Consider the following 25,415-nt stretch of genomic DNA (forward strand, 5'->3'; position numbering starts at 1 on the left):
CATGTTTTTTGATACATCTCCCAATTTAATCAGAATAAAATAACTATAAAAAGTCAATTTTGAGAATGAAAGTTTTTAAGCGTAATCTAATGCTTCCAGAAGAAAGTATTCACTTCACAAATAAAGCAAACAATAAAATGACCATTTATTAATGTTGAAATTCACAGAGGATCACACAGAGGTGCATAGGAATTAACACAGAAATAATTTAAAAGTTGAGAATATATATTAGTGTTAAAAAGAAAAAGTACATATTTGTGGGGGGGGAAAAGTGCTGGCTCTACAAAATGCATGAGTGTATTAAGATAATTGAAACTGTGCAAAAATATACAGTTTACAGGAATATAGAAAAAAAATACCATAAACAAGAACATAAAGCACTTAACTGGGTCTGCTGGGAGTAGACTGTTATACAGAATTGGAAAAAATAGTGTCCGTCAGTAGGTTTAATCAGTTTTGTAATCCTGATCTTTCTCTCACACCGTTTTGTACGGTTTGGGTTTATCTTTAAAAAAAAAAAAAGGAGTTTAGGGTTTTTGAGGAATTATTAGGCAGCATAACAATTGCAGATAATCTTACCTACTTTGCTTTGAAACAACAAAGATCAAATGCTTTTTGCCTGGTGGAAATGTAAAATATTGCACAAATCCTTCTTAGAGTTAACTACAACATATATATTTTTTAGATGTACATCATATAATGTTTTCTATTTGATATTTACATCACCAGGTTGCCCCTAAGATCATTTAAGTGCCACCACAGATGAGTGCAGCTGTGTTCTCGCGTGCCCCGTTTTGAGTTAATTAATATTTTTGCCACAAGTCGGGAGGCCTGTTAAGTAACCTTAACAAAAAGTTACTTTTACAACTGCAGCTCTTTGCCTCATTGGGAAGATATCTAAAATATGTAAAAGTTGCAACAACGTAGGACTGTTCTTCTTGGAAATGTGTACATCGCAAACATTTCCTTCTGATACTGTTGCACTACAGAATCACAGCACTAACATTTCTAATGTGTGCAAAAACACCAACACAACTGCAGTCAGATAAGAAGCAAATAAAGCTAAGATATACTCAGGAAAAAAAGAAAAAAAAGCTGGAAAACTGAGATTTGCCATTTGTATTGGTGCCGATTAAAAGGACAAGGAGGTTAGAATATATCTCTCTCCATATTTTAATACACTGAAACAGACAAAAACATGTTAGGTAAATATTTTGCAGATCTGCGAATACCGCCGATTAAATGAGACACATTGTTAAGTGATAGTCTATTATAACAACTTTCACTAGATTCTACACATATGCGTATGACTGATGGAAAACATGGAGTTGCCTGGCGAGCTCCAACTTTCCTAGTTGGAATTATAACTTCATTCCTCTCTTTCCAACTGGAAATAAAAATAAAAAAAGCTGAAGGAGCTTTTAGTAAAATCTGCTGGTAGAAACGTCTCTGTTGAGTGGAGATCTGCTTGATCTGTGTCTCTTTCCAAGACCTTAAAATACAATTATCAATTTCTTAGACCTGCTTGTCGTGAAAATCCTCAACTACAAACACTGAAATTTAACAGCCTCTATATCGAGTGAACACTCATGTGTCCATTAAGGTATCTCTGTTGTGAAAATCCCCTACTACAAACACTACAAACAAATGGCTTCTCACCAGTGTGTACACGCATGTGGGTTTTCAGAGTATCACTATGTGAAAAACTTCTACTGCAAACACTGCAGGTGTATGGTTTCTCTCCGGTATGGACAGACATGTGTCGCTTTAGGGTCTCTTGAAATGAAAATGCTCTACTGCATACGCTGCAACTGTAGGGTCTCTCTCCTGTGTGAACGCGCATGTGACTGTTAAGACGAGTTTGTAGCGGAAATCCTTTACTACAAAAGCCACAAATGAACGGTTTCTCTCCTGTGTGAACGCGCATGTGTCTCGTGAAATTATTTTCGTGTACAAACTCTTTACTGCAAAGGCCACAGACAAACGGTCTCTCTGCAGCGTGGATCTTCGAGTGCTTCGTAAGGCAGACATTTCTTTTAAATCTTGCACCGCAGATGTCACAGGAAAAAGGTTTTTCTCCCGAATGAACCTTAAGGTGATCTCTAAGAATTGTTTTTGCGTGGAACCTTCTACCACAGTCATCACAGGCAAATGGTTTCTCTCCAGTGTGGACTCTAATGTGTTCCTGAAGGCTACTGTTTTTTTTAAAACATTTTCCACAAAGGTCACATCTATGGTTCCTGCTTTGTACATGGACCATCATGTGCAGTCTAACGCATTTCTTATTTTTGAAACTTTTGCCGCAAATACTGCAACTAAAGGGCTTTTCTCCTGATTGAACTCCACTCTGAGCAGCAGGTTTAGAGCACAATTGAGAACTTTGGCCCGTTTTGTGAATTGTCATCTCACTTTGTTGAGAAAAGCATGCTGGATTTGGGTTCCTGTCTGGTTCTGGTCCTCCACAGTGCTCTCCATCAAGGTCTGATTTTCTCTTCTCTGCTGTACTGCTGGTTGCACCATCTGTCTTACTTTCTTCTTCAGTTTTGATCTGCTCATTGACTTGTTTCTCTTCATCTTCACTTTTCACAGTAAGCTGCTCTTCCTTCAGACAGATCCTTAGTTCCTCCTCTTCCTCCTTTATGTGGGGGGTGTTTGAGTTCTGCTGGTTCAAACTATTGCTCCAGTCACTGGGAACCTCTTCTTTAGCTTCCATCATGTGAACATCTGAAATCATTGAAACACAGAAAGAAATTTATAATTACCTCTAAATCATAAAAGTAAAACAATTACATCTAATACACAAAACAAAATCCACTAAACATTTATAACTGATTTAATGCTTAAGGTTTTTTTTTTAAATAAAAACAAACAATCATAAGTAGGCTAAATATACATTTACTCGTGTCAGCCAAAAGGATAGCAACCCTAACAATGATGTAAACAAGCACCAAATATAAATTACGAAACATCACACACAAGAAAATATTAAAAGATGAAAATAAAAATACTAGTGGTGCAGCAATTGCAGTTTTCTGGTCAGTCAGTCAGTCCTCTCCAATGGCAGAGGTAATAAGATCAGTAAAAAAATTCCGTTTCACATGTATCGGCTGACTGCTGATCACCCATAATCAAAGAAACAATGTCGACTGATCGGTGAACCCCCAAAAATGAGTGAGATATTTTGATAGTGTCTGCCGCCTTAAGTGTTTGTTTAAATACCATAAATGTATGAGCTTTGGAGCCCTTAACTGTTACCCCAAAAATGCATACATTGTCCGATGGGTCGATGAGGACCTCGCAGTTTCACACACCTGGCTTTATTCTATATCCAACACAATCTCATCACCTCAGACATCCTCACTCCTCTTCACTTCTCCTTTCCAGTGTCCTTGTCTTCAACCTTCATATGTTCTATAATATATAGGTTTCAGTCAGATATCCTGTATCTTCCTCTGACTGAAATTAGAATCAGACACAATTCGGCATCTGATCAAATAAAGTGTAGAGTCTAATACCTTGATCGGTAGTTATGTGTCCACTCTGTCACTGTCTCCAGTCTCTCGGTCCCCAGCTGGACAACAAGGTCAGAAGAGGTGGCCTCAGACGTACAGACTGACGTGTCCTGTAGCCTCCAAGCACAAACTTTTAAAAGCGTCAAGGTCAGAAGTACTGATTAAGTTTCTGCTGTTAGCTGCTTTAGCTACATGGTTGCTAACGGTCGATCAACCACTCATCCACTTTGTTTATTAAGCCTTAAATACGCTACTGCAAGCATGTAGTTGTGACGTCATCGCGAAGACTAGAATATTAAATACACAACACACACCTGTTCTTACACAAACATTAAGATGTTTTTTTTGTTGTTTTTTAATCGGGGTGTAGCAAGATTAGCCAGTCAGGCTAACGTTGCTACTTCCGGCTACTGCCTGCTAACTGACCAATGAATTTCAAGTAAAGTTCTGACTAAAGAGACTACGTCCTCTTTCAAATATTAACTTTCCAATTTAAAACAATTTTACTGTGAAGGAACTCACTAATATTAGACACTTGTTTATGCTTTATTCCGTTTAGAATTGTTCCAAATATATTAATTACTATATAATTTGTTTTCAGAGTCTTATTCACAAAAACGTCACCTGAAAGCAAGAGGACAGGTCCAATTACAAAACAACATACATTTTCAATGTCATCTTTTGAACATATTTATTACACATGTAATTTAATTGAAACAGTTTAAAAGTGACATTTATCAACACTTTGTTAGTCTTATTTTTTTCTTTGTTTTCATTTGTATTTCTTCTAATTATAATTACTATTATATAGCATTAATAACGTATTTTTAACAAGATGTAATTTTTAATTGATAAGGTAGTTTGAATTTTAATAGACCTTTTATTCTATAGGCAAAAACTATTATTGCCATGACTACTGGCATACAAGCAGCTTTTAACCTCTCAACATTAATAGTTTTGGCAATAAAATTATCATTATTTTTCTAAAATAAAAAAATGTCCCTTAAATTTTAGTGTTTATGTGAGGAGATTTCCCTGGCTGCAGTCTGCACAATTACAAGTTTGTGTCTCTGACCATGTTTGCACACACGTTATTTTCAGCTGCAGTCACTTGCTAATGATTTTCAAGCGAACATGGTGGATGAGCATTTAGATAATGAGTTTTAATGCCAAACCAAAGCAGCTTGAGGTCCACAAGTAAGGAGAGGTTGGAGAAATGACACCCACATACCGAGGAGCCAATGGAGGTTTTTTAAAACTCTCACGAATGCATTGACTTAACGATGTGCTTGCATGTGTTAATGTTCACTTTGTGTAGCTGACCAAATCAATACAATTTCCTCCCAATTTAATGGTTAGCCGACTGAAGTAAGGCTGTAAATTTTGCAGCATTGACCCTTCTGTCTGAAAAGGGCAATTCGGCACTTTTCTGGTTTGTCTGGTTTATAAGAACAGAGAATGAATCACTTTAGACCTTTTTTATTTATAGACACAGAGTACAATGTTTCATTTAACCTTTTCAAAAAAAAGATGCATGGTAACAGATTGTAGCAAAAAAAAAGCATCAATTTCCACCTGTAACAGAGGGATGGTTATCATAGATTGTGAATTGATCATAAACCAGTATAAAAACTATTTACATATATTTGGTCCATCATAAAGTAATCCTCTTCTCACGTCACAAATTTGCCTTCTGCCTCCACCAGTCACAGACAAGAATGATGGAGCAATAGAAATACATCCCATTTGTACTTTTAAGTGCAAATCTTTGTTTACATGTTATTCCGAGGTACATAAACAGTAATATATTAAATTAAACTACTGTACAGGAAGGAGAAATATTGTCATCGGCAGTCAGTAAAAAGTGTTGTTGAAAAAAATCCCATTTTACTTTTTTCATCTTTTTGCTGTAACAAGGAAGAAAAAAAAACTGTTCTGACTTGTTTTTAAGAGTTTAAGATTTTGACCTACAGCTGATCAGAACAAAGTAGGGATTCACAAGTTCATTTTAGTTTAATGTGAGAATAAATTTTTTTTATAAATTCAGAGGCACTGGAGCATCGATAAGTTGCAAAATAAAGGTAGTTGCTGAAAACTTGAAAAATTATTGGCATGTTGCTCAACTATCAAAATAATCATGGGTTGCAGACCTTGTGCACGACCATGTGTCGCTTCAGATTTCCTTGTTGGGAAAACCCTTTACTGCAAACATCACAAACAAACGGCTTCTCTCCTGAATGCACTCTCATGTGATTTTCAAGCTGACACTTTTGATTAAACCTGCTCCTACAGACGTCACAACCAAACGGCCTCTCCTCCGTGTGGACTCTGGCATGTCGTTGCAACTGGATTTCCTTCACAAAGCGCTTACTGCAATCACTGCAGCTAAATGATGCGGTATGAACCTCCATGTGGTTTTTCAGATGGTGCTGCTGAGAAAACTCTTTGCTGCAAACGCTGCAAATGAACTGCTTCTCTCCGGTGTGAACATGCATGTGTCTCTTCAAATGCATTTGCTGTGAAAATCCTTTACAGCAGAAGCCACAAATAAACGGCTTCTCTCCCGTGTGAACGCGCATGTGTCTCTTCAGAGTCTCTTGTTCTGCAAATCCTTTGCTGCAAACGCTGCATATATACCGTCTCTGCCCTGTGTGGACGTTCATGTGAATCCTTAGACTGTTTTGATGATAAAATCCTTTACTGCACACACTACAAACAAAGGGTCTTTCTGCCGTGTGGACCCACATGTGCTTCTTAAGAGTCTCCTTCCTTTTGTATCTCGTACCACAAATGTCACAGGAAAAAGCCCTTTCTCCAGAGTGAACCTCCAGGTGACTTTTAAGAACTGCCTTAGCGTGAAACCTTCTCCCACAGTCGTCGCATGCAAACGGCCTCTCTCCGGTGTGAAGCCTCATGTGCGTTTGAAGGAAATGCTTAGCTTTAAATCCTTTGCCACAAAGTTCACAGTTATGTTCTCTGTTTTCAATGTGAATTTTCATGTGGTGTTTAAAATTGGCCTTATGCTTGAATCGTTTGCCACAAACATTGCAACCAAAGGGCTTTTCTCCAGTGTGAGCCATAAGTTCGGAACACAATTTAGACGTTTTATCACTTCTGTGAACCGTCATCTTACGATGTTGGTAAGAACACACTGGATCTGTGACGTCGTCTCTTTCTGGTTCACCACAGTTGTCTTCGCCAGAGGCCATTTTTAGCTCTTCAGCTGAGCTGCTGTCATGAGCCTCTATCTCCATAATGTCTTCATTTTTGATCTGATGAACCTCTGATAACTGGGGTTTCTTTTCATCTTTAGTCTTCACAGTAAGCTTCTCTTCTTCTTGACTGACACTCAGTTCCTCCTCTTCTTCTTTTATGGATTGGAACTCTGGGTTGGGTTGGTCCGAACTGGGACTCCAGTCATCAGGAACAACTTTAACCACCAACATCTGATGAACTGAGAACATTGAAAGATACATGAAAAATCAATGACAATCTGATATAACTTTAATAAATAAAATCCATGTCAAAAAATGGCTCTGGACACATATTTCCTAAATGCCACCTCTGGCTAATTGAGGTCTAGACTAGAGTCCAACCAATTTGGTCGCAAATGCGAACGGATTCTCAGTGGTGCACCTAAACAATATCTGAGGTCGCACCAATGCAACTAGTCACACAGGTGAGACTTTTCTCTGCTGCTTCTCCCTACTGCTCTGACCTCCAGTCAAGAATTGTCTTTGACTTTTTCCTGCTTGCCTGTTATTAATTTTCCTTTGGTCCATCATCACCAGTCAGCATTTGCGTGAGGTGGTATTATATCTGGTCAAACGTATTTTCAAAAGTATTAGACGTTTATCACTTCTGTGAGGAGTTTTTGCTTGTCTTCAACATATATATATTACACTTGAGACTACTGTTATAAACTAATTAAAAATATACATTTCTTGTAATACATATAAAAACTTGTGGCTGACTGCTAACCTATCCAGTGTGTACTCTGTTGCAACTACTGCAGGGGTGTTTATGTACAGACATAGTTCATTTATAAACAAATATGCTTTTCCACAATTGAAAATTCGTTTTTAAGCAGCCAGATTTAACTTGCTCCAATCAAGACAAACAAATGTGTGTGACTTACTGAACTCTTTGTTGTCTTGTGTCTCCTCCTCCTCTTCTGATGTGGATGCTGAAGATATGAGGGGCTCCGAGCCGAACCTTCCAGGCTCATCTGTTTCAACCTTCATTACCTCAGACATCCTCGCTCCACCTGGGATTCTCCTTTTCACAATCCTTGTCTTCAACCTTCCCACGTTCTGCTAAATCAAGGTTTCAGTCATATCATCCGGATCTTCTGTTTTTCTGTTGTCTGAAATAGGAATCGGATACAAATCAAGATCTGATCAGATAAAGTGTATTAATAAAAAAATGCAACCAGTAGCAGAGTTCAATCGATGCTGCAGAGCAGAGAGTCTGATACCTTGGTCAGTAGTTCTGGCTCCACTATGGGTGTCACAAGTCACTCGGTCCTCAGCTGAAAAGGACAGAGGAGGTGTCCACGGACGAAGTGGTCCTCCCCAGAGGGTGGAGCATAGACTCGTCTTGTAGCATTAAACTACAAACATTTAAAAGCTTCAACATCGTAAATAGCATCATCCGTCTCTGTTGTTAGCTTCCACTTTGCTATTGAAGGCTAATGACATTCTGTACATAAAGTCGGATATAAATATCACATCGGTTTAGAACAATTGTATGGGAGCGATGTAATCACTGGACTGATAAATAGTAAATCAGAGGCATTAACAATTGTGTTTTACATAACCTCTTAAGTGGTTTTCCGTTTCGGGATTTAGCCAGTCAAGCTACATTGCTACATCCGGTGACGTCCTCCTCATTGACCAATGAATGGCAAGTAAAGTTTCATTTCGAAAAACGACTTCCTTTTATTGGCTTTTCCGAATAAAACGTACGCAGAAAATAAATATATATTTTTGAAAGAGGTAAGTGTTGTGCTATTACACTTTTTAAATCACTATATACATTCTAATGTATATCATGATTTAAATAGGGTGCCGTTTGTAAAGTTACACTGCAAAAAATTTGCAGCAATATTTTGTTTTATAAGCTATTTGACAATTATTAAACAATTAACTGCAAGTAATGACTTGTTTTTTTTATGAACTATTGGACACAGCTTGTTAATGTCAAGCTATGAGTATTATCTCCCAACTATTAAATTAAGTAGCTGAGTATTAGTTGTGTTTGGCCCATGATAGTACAAAAACTCGTGGGTCAGACTGTGGCATTTATCTCTGTAGCCCTCAGTTTCCCTGATGCCTCTTTCAGCTCATGGAGCCTCCTTGAATCTCTCATAAATTCCTGACAGGTGCTGACCATACACTGTATAAAATATAGATGACTGAACAGGATCCTGAAGTCGGGTCCCCATAAGTTTATGAAGGTCAAATAGAAGAGAGGCACAATACATTTTCAGGTCTTACATGTTTTATTTTGTAAGTACATGAAATGTTTTGTTATATTGTTCAAATATGGAAAATAATAAATTACCAATAAATAATTACTAAGTCATAAGTTGAAACAATACAATGTTAAAGCATAACCTTGTCAGAATGTTCATGTACTGTAAATAAAACATTTTGCTTCATACAGAAATTCACTTTAAGAGTTTTGTTTTGTTTTATTTCCTTTATTCATTACTTACAGAGACATTCAATAAATGTCAACTATTGAAAAGTTAATTTATGTTAGTAACTCAATATTACAAGTGAAACCCATAACTACAGACTGTTGTCAAGCCTTCGTTTTTGTTAACTATAATGATTTATGATTATACATTATGTTATTCTATTTTAAATGATTATCGCTTCAATTTTTAGAGTTTTGTTTTTTTTTAAAAGCCCAACTAGGGACAAGTGCTGCGAATTAGCTGTTGCTATTGCACCATGATGCAAACATGGAACTACTGTTTTATTAAGTCTGTCTATGTCGATGTGTGTCTGTCCCTATCAAATAAACTTTATAATAATAATTTTCCACTTACAGCTAATGAAAACCTGACATTTAGGATTAGAATAACACATCAGACTAATTAAAACACCTTTTTCATACAGAAAGTAGGCTTAATAAAATCTATGTTTAATACAAAATGTGCTTAAATCTCACAAACAAGCCTCATTGGAAGCCATATTCCAACTTATTGAAAATGGTTTTTCTTACTCAATGAAATATATTTGTAAGACCAATAACAAAAAATCCTTTAATCAAATGGGGACAAGTTGCAGTTTAATCATACAATATAAATAAAACTTAACTGTCAAAGCGGAGATCCTAAAATATTTTATTTGTAGGAATACAATATAAAAATGTATACAATAAAGTAGAGGCATTAGGAGAAAAATTAGAGGCTACAAATAGTAGCCAGTACTATCCATTTGCACTTTCTGCAAATGAATATATATATATTTAAATATTGGCAGACCAGTCAAACATTAAAATATTTAATTACAGCCCTCATGAACACCCATGTGTTTCTTCAGATTTCCTTGTTGTGAAAACGCTTTGCTGCAAACCTCACATACAAACGGTTTCTCTCCTGAATGGACTCTCATGTGGTTTTCAAGTTGACACTTTTGGTTGAATCTGCTCTTACAGACATCACAACCAAAAGGTCTCTCATCTGAGTGGAGTCTCACATGTCGCTGTAACTGGATTTCCCTAACAAAACGTTTCCCACAATCGCTACAGCTAAATGGTGCGGTGTGAACCTCCATGTGGTTTTTAAGATGTTGTTTTAGTAAAAATTCTTTACTACAAACATTACAAATAAACTCTTTCTCTCCTGTATGAACACGCATGTGTCTCCTTAAAGTTTCTGGTTGTGAAAACCCTTTACTGCAAAAACTACAAATAAATAGTTTCTCTCCAGTGTGAACAAGCATGTGGCTCTTTAAATGAATTTGTTGTGAAAATCCTTTACTGCAGACAGTACAAATAAACGGCTTCTCTCCTGTATGAACACGCATGTGTCTCTTTAGATCTCCATGTCGATGAAATCCTTTACTGCAAACACCACAAATAAATGGTTTCTCACCAGTGTGAACGCACATGTGACTCTTTAGATTCTCCTGCACTGCGAATCCTTTACTACAAATACTACAAATAAACGGTTTCTCTCCTGTGTGAAGATACATGTGACTTTTCAGACTCTTTTGTCGTGAAAATCCTCTTGTGCAAACATTGCAGACAAAGGGTTTCTCTGTGGTGTGGATCCAAATGTGTTTCTTAAGTGTTTCTTTTCTTTTAAATTTTGTTCCACAAACGTCACAAGAAAAAGGCTTGTCTCTAGAATGGACCTTCATGTGAGTTTTAAGGTTTGTCTTTGCTCGAAATCGTTTACCACAGTCATCACAGGCAAATGGTCTTTCTCCAGTGTGGAGTCTCATGTGAGTGTGAAGATGACCCTTCACTAGAAATCCTTTACCACATAGATCACAGCTATGTTCTCTGTTTCCAGTGTGAGTCATGATGTGTATTCTAACATGATTCTTACTTTTAAATCTTTTGCCACAAATACTGCAACCAAATGGCTTCTCTCCACCATGGATTTCAATCTGAGCCATAGATTTGGAACACAGTTTGAGTCGTTTACCTCTTTTGTGAACTGTTATTTTGTTTTCTCCAGAGGAACATTCTGGATTCTTGTCCCATTCTGGTCGTACACAGTCCTCATCTTCAGATTGTATTTCCATTTGTTCGGCTGAGCTGCTGGTTGGAGCTTCTGCCTCTCTAAAATATTCAGTTTCAATGTCATGAAGCTCTGATAACAGAGGCTTTTCTTCATTTTCAGTCTTCACATTAAGCTGCTCATCCTCCTTACTTATCCACAGTTCTTCTTCTTCCTTCTTTATGCAGGGGGATTGAGGATTTTGTTGGTTCAAATTGGAGCTCCAATCACTGGGAACCTCTTCTTTAATCGCCATTGTCTGATAGACAGGTAAAACTGACAGACATACAGACATTAATGGTTGATGAAAATGTCAAAAATTTATTAACTTTATTTTTCAAAATAAAAAAAAGCTTTTGCTTTCTTAAACTCTGAGAGTGTTTTTTTTCTTTCTAATTTATTCAATTAAAACTGTAGACTTAAACTGACTAATTTATCAGCAAGCTAAACATAAATGCAACTGTTTTATGAGAGAATATTTATCATCAGAACAACCCCTATCCCTAACAGACACTGGGTTTCCCAAAGTATACTGCTCAAAAAAAATAAAGGGAACACTTAACCAACACAATATAACTCCAAGTAAATCAAACTTTTTATATATTGTAAGCCTGACAGGCCACCAGGCTTTACTTGCACTCTCACTGTGCTAAGCATTGTTTGTTTATTTACTCTAGGTTTTTTGTAAACCATTAACAGTGATAGCAAAGACGGGTTTAAGAGTCTCTTTGGTGGAAGCACAATGGGTACATAGTATGGTCACACAGGGAGTTAGGTGTCCTTTTTTTCACCAGAACCACTGTCTGTATTTACTGGTATAGATGCTACAACTTTAGCAAATAAAGTGACAAGTCATTTATATAAAAATAAATAATTTGAGATAATTAGGATGAAACAACTCAAGTGCAAAAAAATTATATTTATTTTAAATTGTATTTTTTGTTTTATGTTAGCCCGCTATTTTTTTGAAGACTTAATAGTAGTTTAAGTAGTCCAATAAAACATAATTACCTAGTCATATATTCAAAATTTCTGTCAAATTTAAATATTTTCTAACTCAAAAACACGGTAGGTCACTGGATGAATGCTCTAGCGCTCCTACCACCGGGCTTAGGGAGTTTTCTGGGGGAAACCCTCCTCCTGCTAGCTCAAGTTACAACAATAACATCAGTTACAACAAATATGCAGATCATGCACAGCTCTGAATTACAATGTTACCAGATGATCACACACCCATCCAAGAACTGAACAAATGCTTAGAATAAATCAGTGCGTGGATGTGTCATACCTTTCTTCTGCTAAAAAGAAACAAACAGACCCTTTGAACTTCCAGACAGGTCATTTGCTCCAATCCAGACAAACCAATGTGCCACTTACTGAGATATTTGCTGTCTTGTATTTCCTCCAGTTCTGATGTGGATGCTGCAGGTACGGGGTGCTCCAAGCTGAACCCTCCAGGTTCATCTGCTTCAACCTTCATCATCTCAGTCATCCTCGCTCCACCTTGGATTCGCCTTTTCACAATCCTCGCCTCCACATGTTTTACTCATTCATGGTTTCAGTCTTATAATCGGAATCTTCTGTTTTCTGCTGTCTGGAACTGGAATCAGACACAAATCAGCATACGACAATATAAAGTGTATTAACATAAAATGTAAAGTGTAGCAGAGACGCTACAGGGCAGAGCCTGATACCTTGGTCAGTAGTTCTGCGTTCACTCTGTAACTTTCCTCAGTCTCTCGGTCCTCAGCTGGGCCACCATAACCCTTGTTGGAAACACTGATTAAGACTCTACTGTTAGCTGCTTTAGCTCCACGGTGGCTCACGGTCCATTCAGTTTGCTAATAAACGCTAATTACATTATTGTATTGCTGAATTCGGACCGTAAATAGTGTTAACCAAAACCCAGAAGATGTGTGCAGTTGATATATCCTCAAGAAGGCTGTAACCTTGTATCAAAAATAATCAACAAACGTGTTTTTTGTTTGTTTTTTCCACAAAATGTAAATATATTTTCCTGTCGGGACCTAGCCATTCGAGCTAACAATGTTACATCTGGATACTTCCTCCTCGTTGACCAATGAAAGACAAGTTTCGGAAAGGGCACTTCCCTTTTCAAAGGTGAACCTTTTCAGAATAAAATAACGAGAATGCTTTTTTTCTATATTTATTTTAAGACGTTCCCACTGTTTAAATGGAAGTAAATATACAAGATATTGTGGATTCATGCCAGCAACTTAATCAAAAAAAAATTTCCCAGTAAACTGAATCAAGATTAACTAAGTATGTTTTTTTTTCTATTCATGGATTTTAAATGAAAACAGCAGAGTGTAAAAATGGCCCTCTATCCATTTAATTAAAGGTCATTCAGCTCACTTAACCTGTCCCGTCAGTGCCCCATGAAAAAGGAAAATACCAAAACTGCACATTGTGACCCTCTTCCTGTGGATTTTGGATGAAGGATGTTATTTGACTATTATACAGAGAAATAATTCCCCCCCATGAACTGAAAGCAGTGGTGAGTTGTCATTGAGAAAAAGAAAATCAGAACATGGATAAATCTGTTGCTGTTTCTATAACATATCATATTCAAAAAATATTTTTCATGTCTTTTATTACTCAAACATTAACTTTTAATTGCTTGGTCCCTCCTAGAAATATGAGCTGTAAGCTTTTCTGCCTCCTCCGTTACACCACCAGCCTTTGGAAACCTTAATTTCTGTCCAGATTTCTCCATATTAGTGTCTTTTTAAAACAAATCTAAAGCACCAGCTATTAGAAACTTGTCAGAATTATTTTATTTGAAGAAACACCTGATAATATAAACAGTGCAGCATCATTGTGAGATTAGCATAGCTGTAAAGTGAAGAAATAACTAATTGTTTGTGGATTAATAAACTCAGGAGTTATTAATGTTTATTAAAAGAGGATGAACAGGAATCTGTTTGAAATTAGACAAATATTTGACCCAATACCCTTTAACAGCATCTTTTTAAAAAAATTGATGGGACATTAGCACAACAGGATATCTTCAAACCAACAATTATGTAATCAAATTAAATCATATCATTATGATGTTGACTTGTATCCAAAAAAATCCCAATTTGACAAAAAAACAAAAACAGATAATTTATTAGAACTCTAGTTGGTTATAAATGAGAAGATTTTGTGATCAACATATTTTCACAAGTAGATGTCACTGTACAATTTAATATATTGTCCTTACTAAATCACAATTTCAGAAGTTTCTGATTTTTTTGTGTTACTTCGTATCTGATGGGCTTTTTTCAGGTGCTTTAATTTAATATTTATTTTAAGGGGTTTTCCAATGCGTCGACAATACAGGTGAATAAATCAAGATGTGGCTAAAATCTGAAGCAACAGATGAGTCAAAGTGAGACACCTTTTACTAAATCTTTTAATGGTAGGTAGCCTTAATAGCTTGACAGAAAATTAAATGGTACATCACCATTAACAAGATGATATCTCTAATTCACCCAAATTGCCTTATCACAGAACTTTACACAATTTTCAGATTGGTCGGTATCACTGTGCAGATTGAAGCAAATTTTGAATCCACTTTGAAAACCATTAAACATGCAATTTATAAGAAGGCTCGAGTTGAACTCGGTACATAAACTTTGAAAAGCCTCAAAGTATTTCTGACAGTGCTTACTTAATTTTAACAATGACACTCATGTTTTTCTACAACTAATGTACTGAAAGAGATACACATTGGATTACCATACAGAACAAAAATATTTTGCTATTCATATAAATTCATTTCAGATTTAAAGATTACAAAGCTAATTCTGAGCACAGGTGTGTCATATTTAATGCTCTGATTAGATTCCTAGACTCTTGATGCAGAATAAATGATAAGGACTCGTTTCCTATCTGGTTAACTGTAGTAAAATAGTAAAATGTTCTTAAAGGACCCCTGGAACAGAATATAATTTAATTATAGGTAAACAACAAAACCTAACCTTGTTTTACGCATTAAAACAAGCTCAACAAAAAAGTGTTTGCCTAGCAGAGGAAAGGTTTAGACCTCTAACCCCTAAATAAATAGTACTAACCCCTGTAGTTGAAATAACATCAGTGAGGTGCTTTTTAGTCATCCGAGGCCAATTTCACACAACAGGTAAATGCTACCCAAATCAGATTTATTTTTGCCCACATGCAACCTATGTCGAATGTACAATAAAAAATGGCTAAGTTATATTTGTCATAAGCCTTCTTATACAAAGCTGTCTTTAGTTTGCTTAAATATGAACACCTGAAGAAACCCCTTTACTTTGCTGATCAGCTATCAGAAAAGCAATATATAATATAGTAATATAATATAGATATAATATATAATATAGACTATAGTCTTTCCTGCATTTAGTTAGCATTTCCTGCAATTTTAACCAACAATCTAAGGAAATATTTTCACACCGTTAGATTCTGACCACAATGACAAAAACTAAACTTATTCCGCTGTGTGAACGGCAATGTGTTTGTTTAGATGCTCTTGTCGCGAAAATCCTCTACAACAAAAACTACAAACGTAAGGCCTTTCTCCTGTGTGGACCCTCATGTGTGTTTTGAGATTGTGCTGAAATCGAAATTTCTCTTCACAAATGTTACAGAAAAACGGTTTCTCTCCCGAGTGTATCCGTGTGTGCACTGTAAGATGGGTCTTTCTACTAAATGTTTTACTACAAACATCACAGGCAAATGGCCTCTCGCCCGTGTGGACCCTCATGTGCTGTTTAAGGTTTGCCTTAACATGAAACTGTCTTCCACAATCCTCACAGGAGAATGGTTTCTCCCCAGTGTGACTCCTCATGTGCGCCTTGAGTGCAGGCTTTAAAATAAACGTCTTGCCACAAATATCACAGCTGTGTCCGCTCTCGCCACTGTGAAACAGTTTGTGCTTTCGAGCGTAGGACATATATTTGAAACTTTTCCCACAAATATCACATGGAAACGGTTTTTCTGTAGTGTGAACAACCATGTGCGTCTTTAGAGTTTCTTCTTGTGAAAATGCTTTACTACAAACACCACAAACAAATGGCTTCAGTCCAGAGTGGAGGCTCATGTGCTTTTTAAGGATATATGGGCATTTAAATCGTTTTTCACACAGTGTACAATGAAATGGTTTCTCCACTGAGTGCACCTTCATGTGCATTTTCAGAATCCTCCTTAAATGAAAAGTTTTTCCACAAACATCACAGCCAAATGGCTTCTCTCCTAAGTGGAGCCTCTTGTGTGCTTGCAGAGCACTGTTTACTATAAACCCTTTACCGCAAAAATCGCAACCATAAGGCTTCTCACCTCTGTGAATTTTAAGGTGGACAGTAAGCTGTAAATGTCGTTTGAAGTTTTTACCACATTCTTCACAGGTAAATGTTTTTTCTTGTTTGTGAACCATCATGTGTTTCTCCAGATTTCCCTTTTTGGTAAAATGTGTTCCACAAACATCGCAACAAAACCATTTGTAACTGCCATGGACTGGTGGGGAATACACGTTTTCTTTGACTCCAGGATGTTTCTGGTTAACCAGACAGAGGGAAGAGCTTTTTCCTTCCTGAAGAGACAACTTGGAGACAAATTGTTTACCAGACTCTGACTGAGGATCAGGTTCTGATCCTATGTCAGGATCAGAACCTGACAAAGGACCTTGCCAATCATCATCATCCGTGACTTCAGTCACAGAAGAATCCGAAGTAATTTCATCAGTTTTTAGCTCAAGGCAGCATTTCGAATATGGTTCTGGTCCCCCACACTCCTCTCCATCAAGTTCTGTTTTCGTCAGTTCAGCTGAGCTGCTGGCTGAAGCTTCAGTGTCTTTATTGTCTTCAGTTTTAATGTGATGAAGCTCTGACAACTGAGGTTTCTCATCATCTTCTCCCTTCACAGTAGGTTGCCCTCTTGTGTGAGTGATCCACAGTTCCTGTTGTTCCTCCTTTATCTGGAGAAGTTCTAGGGTCTGCTGGTCCGAACTGAAGTTCTGGTGGACAGGGAACACTGACAAACACATGAACATTTAGAATCACTTCTGGTTCATTTACAAGTAAAATATCACAAAGGTTTTGCAATTTAAACAGAAGGAAGTAAGAGAAATACTTTTTCATTAAAGATATGTCATACTGTAAAGCCATCCCCTTGTATTATGCTATTTACTTCATCCAAAACCTGTAAGTAAGGTTTTTTTTGTTCGTTTATTTTTTTCCAAGCGGCATTACACAAGCCGACAACAGTCAGGTTTGATGTTAAAAAAGATAAGCATGCTGCAGAAAGTCTGTATAACCACTAGATGGCGGCATGAGATCAGCTAATACGTGAGGCTGGCAGGTGAACTGAAACCTAGCACAGATGTATTTAGTTTTTATTAGATTTCATTACATTGGATTGATAATTGAACGTTTATTGATAGCTGGATTAAAATCTCATCTATTAAAAAAACAACAAAGATGTGTAACTGGTAGAAACCCCTCACCACTAAAGTTAATTGCATGTTGAGGCTTACCTCATCACTAAATGCTAGTTAAATTTATAATTCTTAAGATGTTAATGTTTCAACCTCTACAAGTTTCTTTGTCAGTAAAGAGTATCTTAACCAGAAACCTACCAAAATGTTCTTCAGGACACAGCTGGAGGTTCTTCCAGAAATGTGAAGCTGTTTTTGTAAAAAGCCAGTGTTATTTAAATACACTGACCAATGTACTGTTATTTGTATTTAAATAACAGTACATTTAACATTTTCACATGGAAGCACAATGTGTGAATATTAAGTTTATGAAAACCTTTTTACACCAAACCAATATTTACACCATTGTACTGAATTCAGGAGCATTATTCATTGCGCCTTTAGGTAAATCTACCTCTCTAATGTGGAAATCATTTTTAAATTATTTACAGTACTGTTATAGACAGCATTTGCTCACTCTGGATTTTCCTTTTCAAAATTCTTGTTTGCAGCTTCACATCTTCAACTGGGTCAAGGTTCCAGCCATATAACCTGAAAGTGGAATCACACACTAATCAGAATCTGATCAAATAAAGTGTATTGATAAAAAAAAAATGCTGCAGAGCAGAGTCTGATACCTTGATCAGTAGTTTTGGGTCCACTCCAACTAGTCTCGTTGCACTAAATAACGGACATTAAAACCTACGAGGTAAAAACACAGATTAGATCTCCTCTGTTAGCTGCGTTAGCTCCTCGCTGGGAAAAAGTCACGTCGCTTTGCTATTGAAGGTTAATTACATTCTGTAAAGAAAATGCCGGGTGAATGATGGCAGTGGTTTAAAGCAGAACTAAAATCCTCGCGAAAACGGCCACGTCAAGAGTGTACAATCTCAGTTACGCACTAATTTTATGTAGACCTGAAGACGCCTTTCCTCAGTTAGGAAACAGCCTACAAATATAGCGTTGTCACATCCGGCTACTTTCCCCATGCTGACCAATGAATGACAAGTAAAGTTCCGATTCAAAAAGCTACTTCCTCTTACAATTATCAGGTTTTCAGAATTAAACAAATTTTTATAATGAAATTAGTTATTAAATTACCACCCATTTGTAATTGTTATAAACAAACAAATATTTAATTAGTTATCATTTATATTGCACCAGTTTATAAGAAAGGGTAAGTCACCTTACAGTAAAAATAGGTCCAGCTTATAAACACTAAGCCTTATCTTTAGTTCATGAATGTTTTATGTTTAATTTTTTGGTCTGTTGTCCTTAATGTGTCTTATTTTTGTACAGCTCTTTGGTTATATGTATTAAAAAAAACAACTAAAAAAACAATACAATTCAGTCTAAATGCAACTTTCATATATATTTATTAAATAGGTTTTAAACACATTTTTACTGCTTGATTTGTACTACTGTACAGTATATAATTTTAGTACAGATCACACAAACACTTGTACTTCTATGCAAACTGATGACTTTGCATTTATTTTAGCAACTGCATTTATGCCTTACACAGTCATTTTCCCCAAGTCTGGTCTCTTCCTAGCACCAAACCAGGAAAAGGTCCTCACTTTTCACAAATGAGCACCTTTTGTTGTATTGTGAAATTGGTCCTCTATGTGTTGTATATACAAGTGCACACAGATACACACACAAAAACTTTACACTTTAGTATGGTAAGGTTTAGTGGCAAGTTGTTAAACATTTCTCCAAAAATCGACATAATAAAACAAAAAGAACAGAAAAATATCAATGATAGGACTTCATTAATCTGCAGCACCATAAAAATGTAACTTTAAAAACAAATTAGCGAAAAACATAATTAATATGCCACCAATTTAGGAGTGACAGACATGAAGAAGCTTTAAACATTAGCAAAAATGTTAGAGAAATGTTCACAGATTACTGAAATAACTCAGGCATACCTCGAGAGCTACAACCAAGAGATTACAGTGATGTCATTTTAATTTACTTTTAGAGGATGATTCTGAAAGGGTGTATTCAAATAAAATAAAAAATAAAATTCACCCAGCAAGTCTGGTAACAAAGTTCCACTTTCAGTTTTACATAAGTAACACTTGCTTTTAAATGGATATTTCCATCCATTACTTTCAAACTTCTTTGTTCTCAAAATCTTGATGAAAATGTAGAAAAATATTACCAATATACAAAATATTGGAAAGGCAGAACATTTATAAATACATTTATTTAGCATGAGTCTGCTGTCACAGAGCTTGGGTTAGTAATATATAAAGACTAATCCCCATTTAAGGCCCACTGGTGTGGAAAGGTCCATAGTGGGGCAGAATCTCCATAAACACAATTAAATAATGGTTAAAGGCAGCTGGAGGGAGAGTTTGATTCAGGTTATCCATAAAGTGCCAATTCATTCCAAAAGCCAACGTTTTCTGAATCAAAAGATTTAATTGTTTGCGGACATGAGGGAGAAATTCACTGGTTTTCAGGGTGGAGGGAGTTGTGACAAATATGCACCGGTAAAGAGAGGAGCAGGTGTGTTACCAGAAACTATTCAGAATATATTCCCACATTAGTCAATAAAACTAAATCATGTCTGAATCAAGTCGCAGCCCTCGTGAACACTCATATGTCTCTTTAGATTTCCTTGCTGTGAAAACGCCTTACTGCAAACGCTACACACAAACGGTTTCTCTTTTGTGTGAACGCGCATGTGTCTGTTCAGAGAGACCTGTTGTGAAAACGCTTTACTGCAAACACTGCAGACAAACGGTTTTTCCCCCGAGTGGCCTTTCATGTGATTCTCAAGATGACGCTTTTGATTAAACCTGCTTTTACAGACTTCGCAACCAAACGGCCTCTCCTCTGTGTGGAGCCTCACGTGTCGCTTTAACTGTATTTCATCCACAAAAAGTTTGTCGCAATCACTACAGCTAAATGGCGCCGTGTGAACCATCGTATGCTTTCTCAGGTAGACTTGTCGTGAAAATCCTTTATCACAAACACTACAAATAAACGGTTTCTCTCCTGTGTGGACACGCATGTGCCCTTTAAGACTCTCTTTTCGTGAAAAGCCTTTGCTGCAAACACTACAAATAAACGGTTTCTCTCCTGTGTGAACACGCGTGTGACTCTTTAGTGTCTCTTGTAGTGAAAACCGTTTGTTGCAAACGCCACAAACAAATGGTCTATCTGTCGTGTGGATTCTCATGTGCTTTTTAAGACATTCCTTTATCTTAAATTTTGTACCACAAATGTCACAGGAAAAGGGTTTTTCTTCCGAATGAACCACCAGGTGAGTTTTGAGAAACTTCTTTGCATGAAACCTCCTGTCGCAAACATTACATGCAAACGGCTTCTCTCCAGTGTGGAGTCTCATGTGCGTCTGAAGAAAACGTTTCTCTTTGAATCCTTTACCACAAAGATCACAGCTATGTTCTCTTATTCCAGTGTGAGTCATCATGTGTAATTTAACTGACGTTTTATGCTTGAATCTTTTGCCACAAAAAACACAGCCGAATGGCTTCTCGCCTGCGTGGACTTCAATCTGAGCCATAAGGCCAGAGCACAGTTTAGATCTTTTACCTCTTTTGTGAACAGTCATGTCACTTTGTTGAAAAGAACAAAATGGATCCGGGCTCCAGTCTGCGTCTGCTCCTCCGCAGTCATCTCCGTCAGGATCTGCTTCCAACAGATCAGCAGAGCTGCTGGTCGGAGCTTCTGTCTCTCTGTCGGCAAGAGGTTTGACTCCATCAAGTTCAAACATCAGGGATTTTTCTACATCTTCAATCTTCACAACACGTTGCTCTTCCTCCTGGCTGATCCACAGCTCCTCCTCTTCCTCCTTTATGTCAAGTGTCTCTGAGTCCTGTTGGTCAGAACTGGAGCTCCAGTCATGGACAAACTCTTCCTTTATCACCACCGTCTGGACTGGGAGCAAAGAAACACACACCGACTGTAACTGCCTGCAAACTATGAGAAAAAGTATCTGCATTTATTAATAAAGTCAGGTTCCCTCAGATATGTTATGAACTATTTATCCAAAAGACACATTTTCATCAGTGGTTCTGTTCTTGATCTAAATAGGCATCAAACATGTGGAATAAAATAATATCATTTTGATGGTACAAAGAAGTGCTGCAAAATGTAAAAGATTTCTTCATCTTCAGAACAAACGAGGATAATCTCAGTAAAGATAAAAATCTGTTTCCGAATGATGATAGAGACACATAAACCAACCTGTCCATCCTGAGTGAATGAATCATGAAATGACTGTGATTAATAATCACTTTGTTTTGGAAAGCTGAGTTCAGCTTCTCTAACCACACCCAGGCCTGATTATTACCAGACCTGCAGAACCAAAACTCAAAAACCTGTTTGACGGCTCTATGTAGCCTAAATAAATATATCAAAAAACAACACATATCCAAATCTAAAGAAACCCTGGAATACATGAGGAAAAATTTTTCGATTATTTCTTATCAGTCTGGAAAGGGGTTAAAAGCAATTTGTAAGGTTTGAGGACTCCAGTGGACCACAGTGAGAGCCGTTATCCAAAAATGGAGAAAACATGCGACGGCAGTGAACCTTCCCAGGAGTGGCTGGGCTACCGTAATTGCTCCTGGAGTGCAGAGATGACTCATCCGAGAGGCCAGAAAAAAAGCCAGGAAAAACATCTAAAGCATGTCAGGCCTCAAATGTTTGAACTAAGGTCAAAGCCTGTGAGTTAATAAAAGAAAAAAAAAATTATCCAATGGAGAATGCCAGAGTAAAAACCAGTGCCAGATGAACAACTGGCACTGCTGAAGAGAGAGAGAGAGAAAAAAAAGCAGACAACTTATCCAAAATCTGCCAAAAATGATCTTGATCTCTACTCAACATTTTACTGACAAGCTAAATGCTGTAAAGAAATGCTTGCAACTTACAGTCGTATATTTTCTGTTTTTTCTTTTAATCTGTAAACAAATTTAGTATCAGACAGATAATAATTGTAAAAAAAGCAGTTTACAATTGATGATTTCTTTTCTTCTTTTCTTTTTTTTTTGGAAGTGAAAATGGGCAATATTATATTTTGACTGGCTGAAAGTCAAAATATAGTTGTACTCAAGATCCAATAACTGGCTGTGCCACTCTTGGGAACAACTGGCATCAAGCATTTGTGATAATCTGTAAGAGCTCTATTAGTTTTAAAATTTCCCCTTTTGTCTCAGTTCAAAGAATATTTTCCCAAAAGGCTTGGGAATCTTAAAAATACGTATTGTTTGTCCACTGTGATAATGGCTGTGAGACCAGATATTATCTCCTTTTTGGTGAAGAGTGGATCTCTTGGAACTCTGTTATGGATTTACCCACCGTCTTTCTTAATGATGAACCATGAACTCTGACTTTAATTGAGGTAAGACAGACCTATAGTGTTATAAATGCTGTTCTGGGTTTTTTGTGTGGTACTGGATGAGTAATAGTGTGGTCTTGAAGTAATTATGTTTGGCCGGTCTCTCAAGGGAAGCTTAATCACTTTTCCATGTTTTCTCTCTGGTTCCCCGGAGTCCCAAAGTCTTAGAAATGGCTTTTTAAGCCGTTCCAGGCTCAAAGATGTCAGTGACTTTGTGTCTTATCCGCTTATGAATTTCTTCAGACTGGGACATAATGCATTGTGCTACATGTTGCCAGACAGGCCCTGTGCAAGAGATTTCTCTTCCTATAAATCTGGCAGTAATCAGGTCTGTGTGTGTTTCCTGAAACTGAGCACAGCGCTTCAAACAACGAGGTTAATCACAGTTAATTCATGATTTAACAAGGGGAACACTTAGTTTTTCCCTATAAGCCCAAAACGGTTTGGAAAGTTTATATATATATATGAAAATGCAATTATCTGAAAATTGTCCTATTTACTTTAGTTTGTCTGCATATATATATATATATATATATATATATATATATATATATATATATAGAGAGAGAGAGAGAGAGAGAGAGAGAGAGAGAGAGAGAGAGAGAGAGAGAGAAAGAGAGAGAGAGAGAGAGAGAAAAAGAGAAAGATGAAGCATGCAAATTAGCTAAAACAGAAGAAATTTGGAAAATCTGAGTGCCACATCAGAAGAACACCACTTCTTTCATCTATATATTGTAATGTAATATGTGAACGCAGTAAAAATTGTCAAGCTAATTTATACCACAAGCAATCATTCAACACTAAATTTCAACAAAGGCATGAAACAATGTGGTTTTATTCAAATTGTGATGTGGCAAGTGCCCTGCATCTCCTCCTACACAATGCAGATGGTAATTGAAAATTGATCTGAAATGTCAGTGCTGTGTGTATAATTTTGTTTTGTCTTCTTTTTAGTTGTATGACTCTTTTCCGCAATTCAACAGCTGTTTTTTTAATCGTAGAAAACTTACTGAGGTCCTTGCTGTCTTGTGCTTCCTCCTCCAGTTCTGATGTGGATACTGCAAGTATAGGAGACTCCAAGCTGAACCCTCCAGGTTCATCTGTTTCAACCTTCATCATCTCAGTCATCCTCGCTCCACCTGGGATTCCCCTTTACACAATATTTGTCTTCAGCCTAGGTCAAAGTTCCAGCCAAAGAACCCGGATCTTCAGTTTTTCTACTGAAACTGGAATCAGATACCAATCAGCATCTGATTAAATTATCTTAAGGGAAACTGTAGACTGTAGCAGAGCTGATGCTGCAGTGTATAGTCTCATACCTTGTTCAATAGTTCTGGGTCCACTTTCTAACTTTCTCCAGTCTCTCGATCCTCACCTGGATAACGACGTTAGAGGAGGTGTCCGCAGACGGCGTGGTCTTCCCCACACAGTGTCACAAACTCTGAATATGTGGCTCTAAACCATAAACTTCTACAGGCTTTCACGTTGGAAACACTGATTAACTCCCTACTAGCTGCTTTAGCTCCACGGTGGCTAACAGTTCAGCCACTTTGCTAATAAAGGCTAAATACATTCTGTATAGGAAGCGTCAGCTACAGATGACCGGCGATTTAAAAATAAATGTTGAGGAAGGGTCCTCATGAAGACTCTGAGAGACAGACTGAGACATTCACAACAAACAAGACATTTTTTTCTGTCTGGACCCATCTGGACCTACCCAGTCAAGTTTTCATTTTTACATTCAGTAACTTCCTGCATACTAACCAATGAATGACGAGTAAAGCGCTGACTCAAAGAACAATTTCCGCTTTCAAACATTAGACTTTCACAATAATTTAAACGAAATGATTTAACAGATATTTATATTTTATCATAAGACTGATATGTTATTCCATGTGTCCATCTTCTTCCTGTACATATATGGGATCTCTCCAGGTATTCCGGCTTCCTCCCAGTCTGTGTGTGCCTGGTTGTTTGCCTTATTTGTCAACCTTGAAACCTGATGGATCCCATCTCTCTCCTACCGATTGCTGGAGATTGGCACAAACGTGTTAGATAACAGATGAATGGGTTTATATATATTCTGATAGTGCTTTCCTGATGAAAATTAAATTCCCTTTCCAGACTCCCACTAAGATTTTAGTTTGATTGGCTGGGCGGATTTCGGTCACCTGAGGTGCTACAAACAACAAAAGTTTCTGTCTTTGTTATTTATTTATACATCTGGTTGCTTTTGGTCAACCAAAAGCACTTTTTAGTTTGGTAAATTTCATTTTTAAGCGTCTCCCTGTTGCCATCTTCTGGCATCAGTTAGTTCCTGCAATACCC

General features: G+C 37.0%; 5 protein-coding genes across 9 annotated transcripts; all 5 read right to left on the bottom strand.

Annotated features, from left to right (window-relative positions):
• Positions 1 to 121: 121 nt before the first annotated feature.
• On the bottom strand, positions 122 to 18,687 carry LOC103481759 (uncharacterized). Of its 5 annotated transcripts, none has more exons than XM_081600447.1 (3): positions 3,516 to 3,945; positions 3,347 to 3,411; positions 122 to 2,724 (listed from the first exon to the last, which is right to left on the bottom strand). In XM_081600447.1, the coding sequence occupies exon 3, from the start codon at positions 2,714 to 2,716 to the stop codon at positions 1,571 to 1,573; it is 1,146 nt and encodes a 381-aa protein (XP_081456573.1). In that variant the 5' UTR covers positions 2,717 to 2,724; positions 3,347 to 3,411; positions 3,516 to 3,945; the 3' UTR covers positions 122 to 1,570. The 5 variants fall into 5 exon arrangements, with proteins under 5 accessions (XP_081456573.1, XP_008435714.2, XP_081456572.1 ...); XM_008437492.3 differs by having other exon boundaries at positions 3,312 to 3,411; XM_081600446.1 differs by having other exon boundaries at positions 3,271 to 3,411.
• On the bottom strand, positions 4,976 to 8,954 carry LOC103481766 (uncharacterized). The gene is made up of 3 exons (XM_008437506.3): positions 7,990 to 8,954; positions 7,651 to 7,878; positions 4,976 to 6,966 (listed from the first exon to the last, which is right to left on the bottom strand). The coding sequence occupies exons 2-3, from the start codon at positions 7,766 to 7,768 to the stop codon at positions 5,648 to 5,650; spliced, it is 1,437 nt and encodes a 478-aa protein (XP_008435728.2). The 5' UTR covers positions 7,769 to 7,878; positions 7,990 to 8,954; the 3' UTR covers positions 4,976 to 5,647.
• Positions 8,993 to 13,336, bottom strand: LOC103460970 (uncharacterized). The gene is made up of 3 exons (XM_008403283.3): positions 12,948 to 13,336; positions 12,631 to 12,853; positions 8,993 to 11,529 (listed from the first exon to the last, which is right to left on the bottom strand). The coding sequence occupies exons 2-3, from the start codon at positions 12,743 to 12,745 to the stop codon at positions 10,028 to 10,030; spliced, it is 1,617 nt and encodes a 538-aa protein (XP_008401505.2). The 5' UTR covers positions 12,746 to 12,853; positions 12,948 to 13,336; the 3' UTR covers positions 8,993 to 10,027.
• Positions 14,654 to 19,239, bottom strand: LOC103460968 (uncharacterized). Its single transcript, XM_081601021.1, has 4 exons — positions 19,232 to 19,239; positions 18,189 to 18,262; positions 17,873 to 17,920; positions 14,654 to 17,268 (listed from the first exon to the last, which is right to left on the bottom strand). The coding sequence occupies exons 1-4, from the start codon at positions 19,237 to 19,239 to the stop codon at positions 15,728 to 15,730; spliced, it is 1,671 nt and encodes a 556-aa protein (XP_081457147.1). The 3' UTR covers positions 14,654 to 15,727.
• LOC103460967 (uncharacterized) lies at positions 19,070 to 24,892 on the bottom strand. Its single transcript, XM_081600434.1, has 3 exons — positions 24,407 to 24,892; positions 24,098 to 24,313; positions 19,070 to 21,625 (listed from the first exon to the last, which is right to left on the bottom strand). Exons 2-3 carry the CDS (start codon positions 24,213 to 24,215, stop codon positions 20,286 to 20,288), a joined length of 1,458 nt encoding a protein of 485 aa, XP_081456560.1. The 5' UTR covers positions 24,216 to 24,313; positions 24,407 to 24,892; the 3' UTR covers positions 19,070 to 20,285.
• Positions 24,893 to 25,415: the final 523 nt, after the last annotated feature.

The sequence above is a fragment of the Poecilia reticulata genome, chromosome 19, assembly GCF_904066995.2.
Source record: "Poecilia reticulata chromosome 19, P_reticulata-male-v2, whole genome shotgun sequence".
Classification (NCBI taxonomy): domain Eukaryota; kingdom Metazoa; phylum Chordata; class Actinopteri; order Cyprinodontiformes; family Poeciliidae; genus Poecilia; species Poecilia reticulata.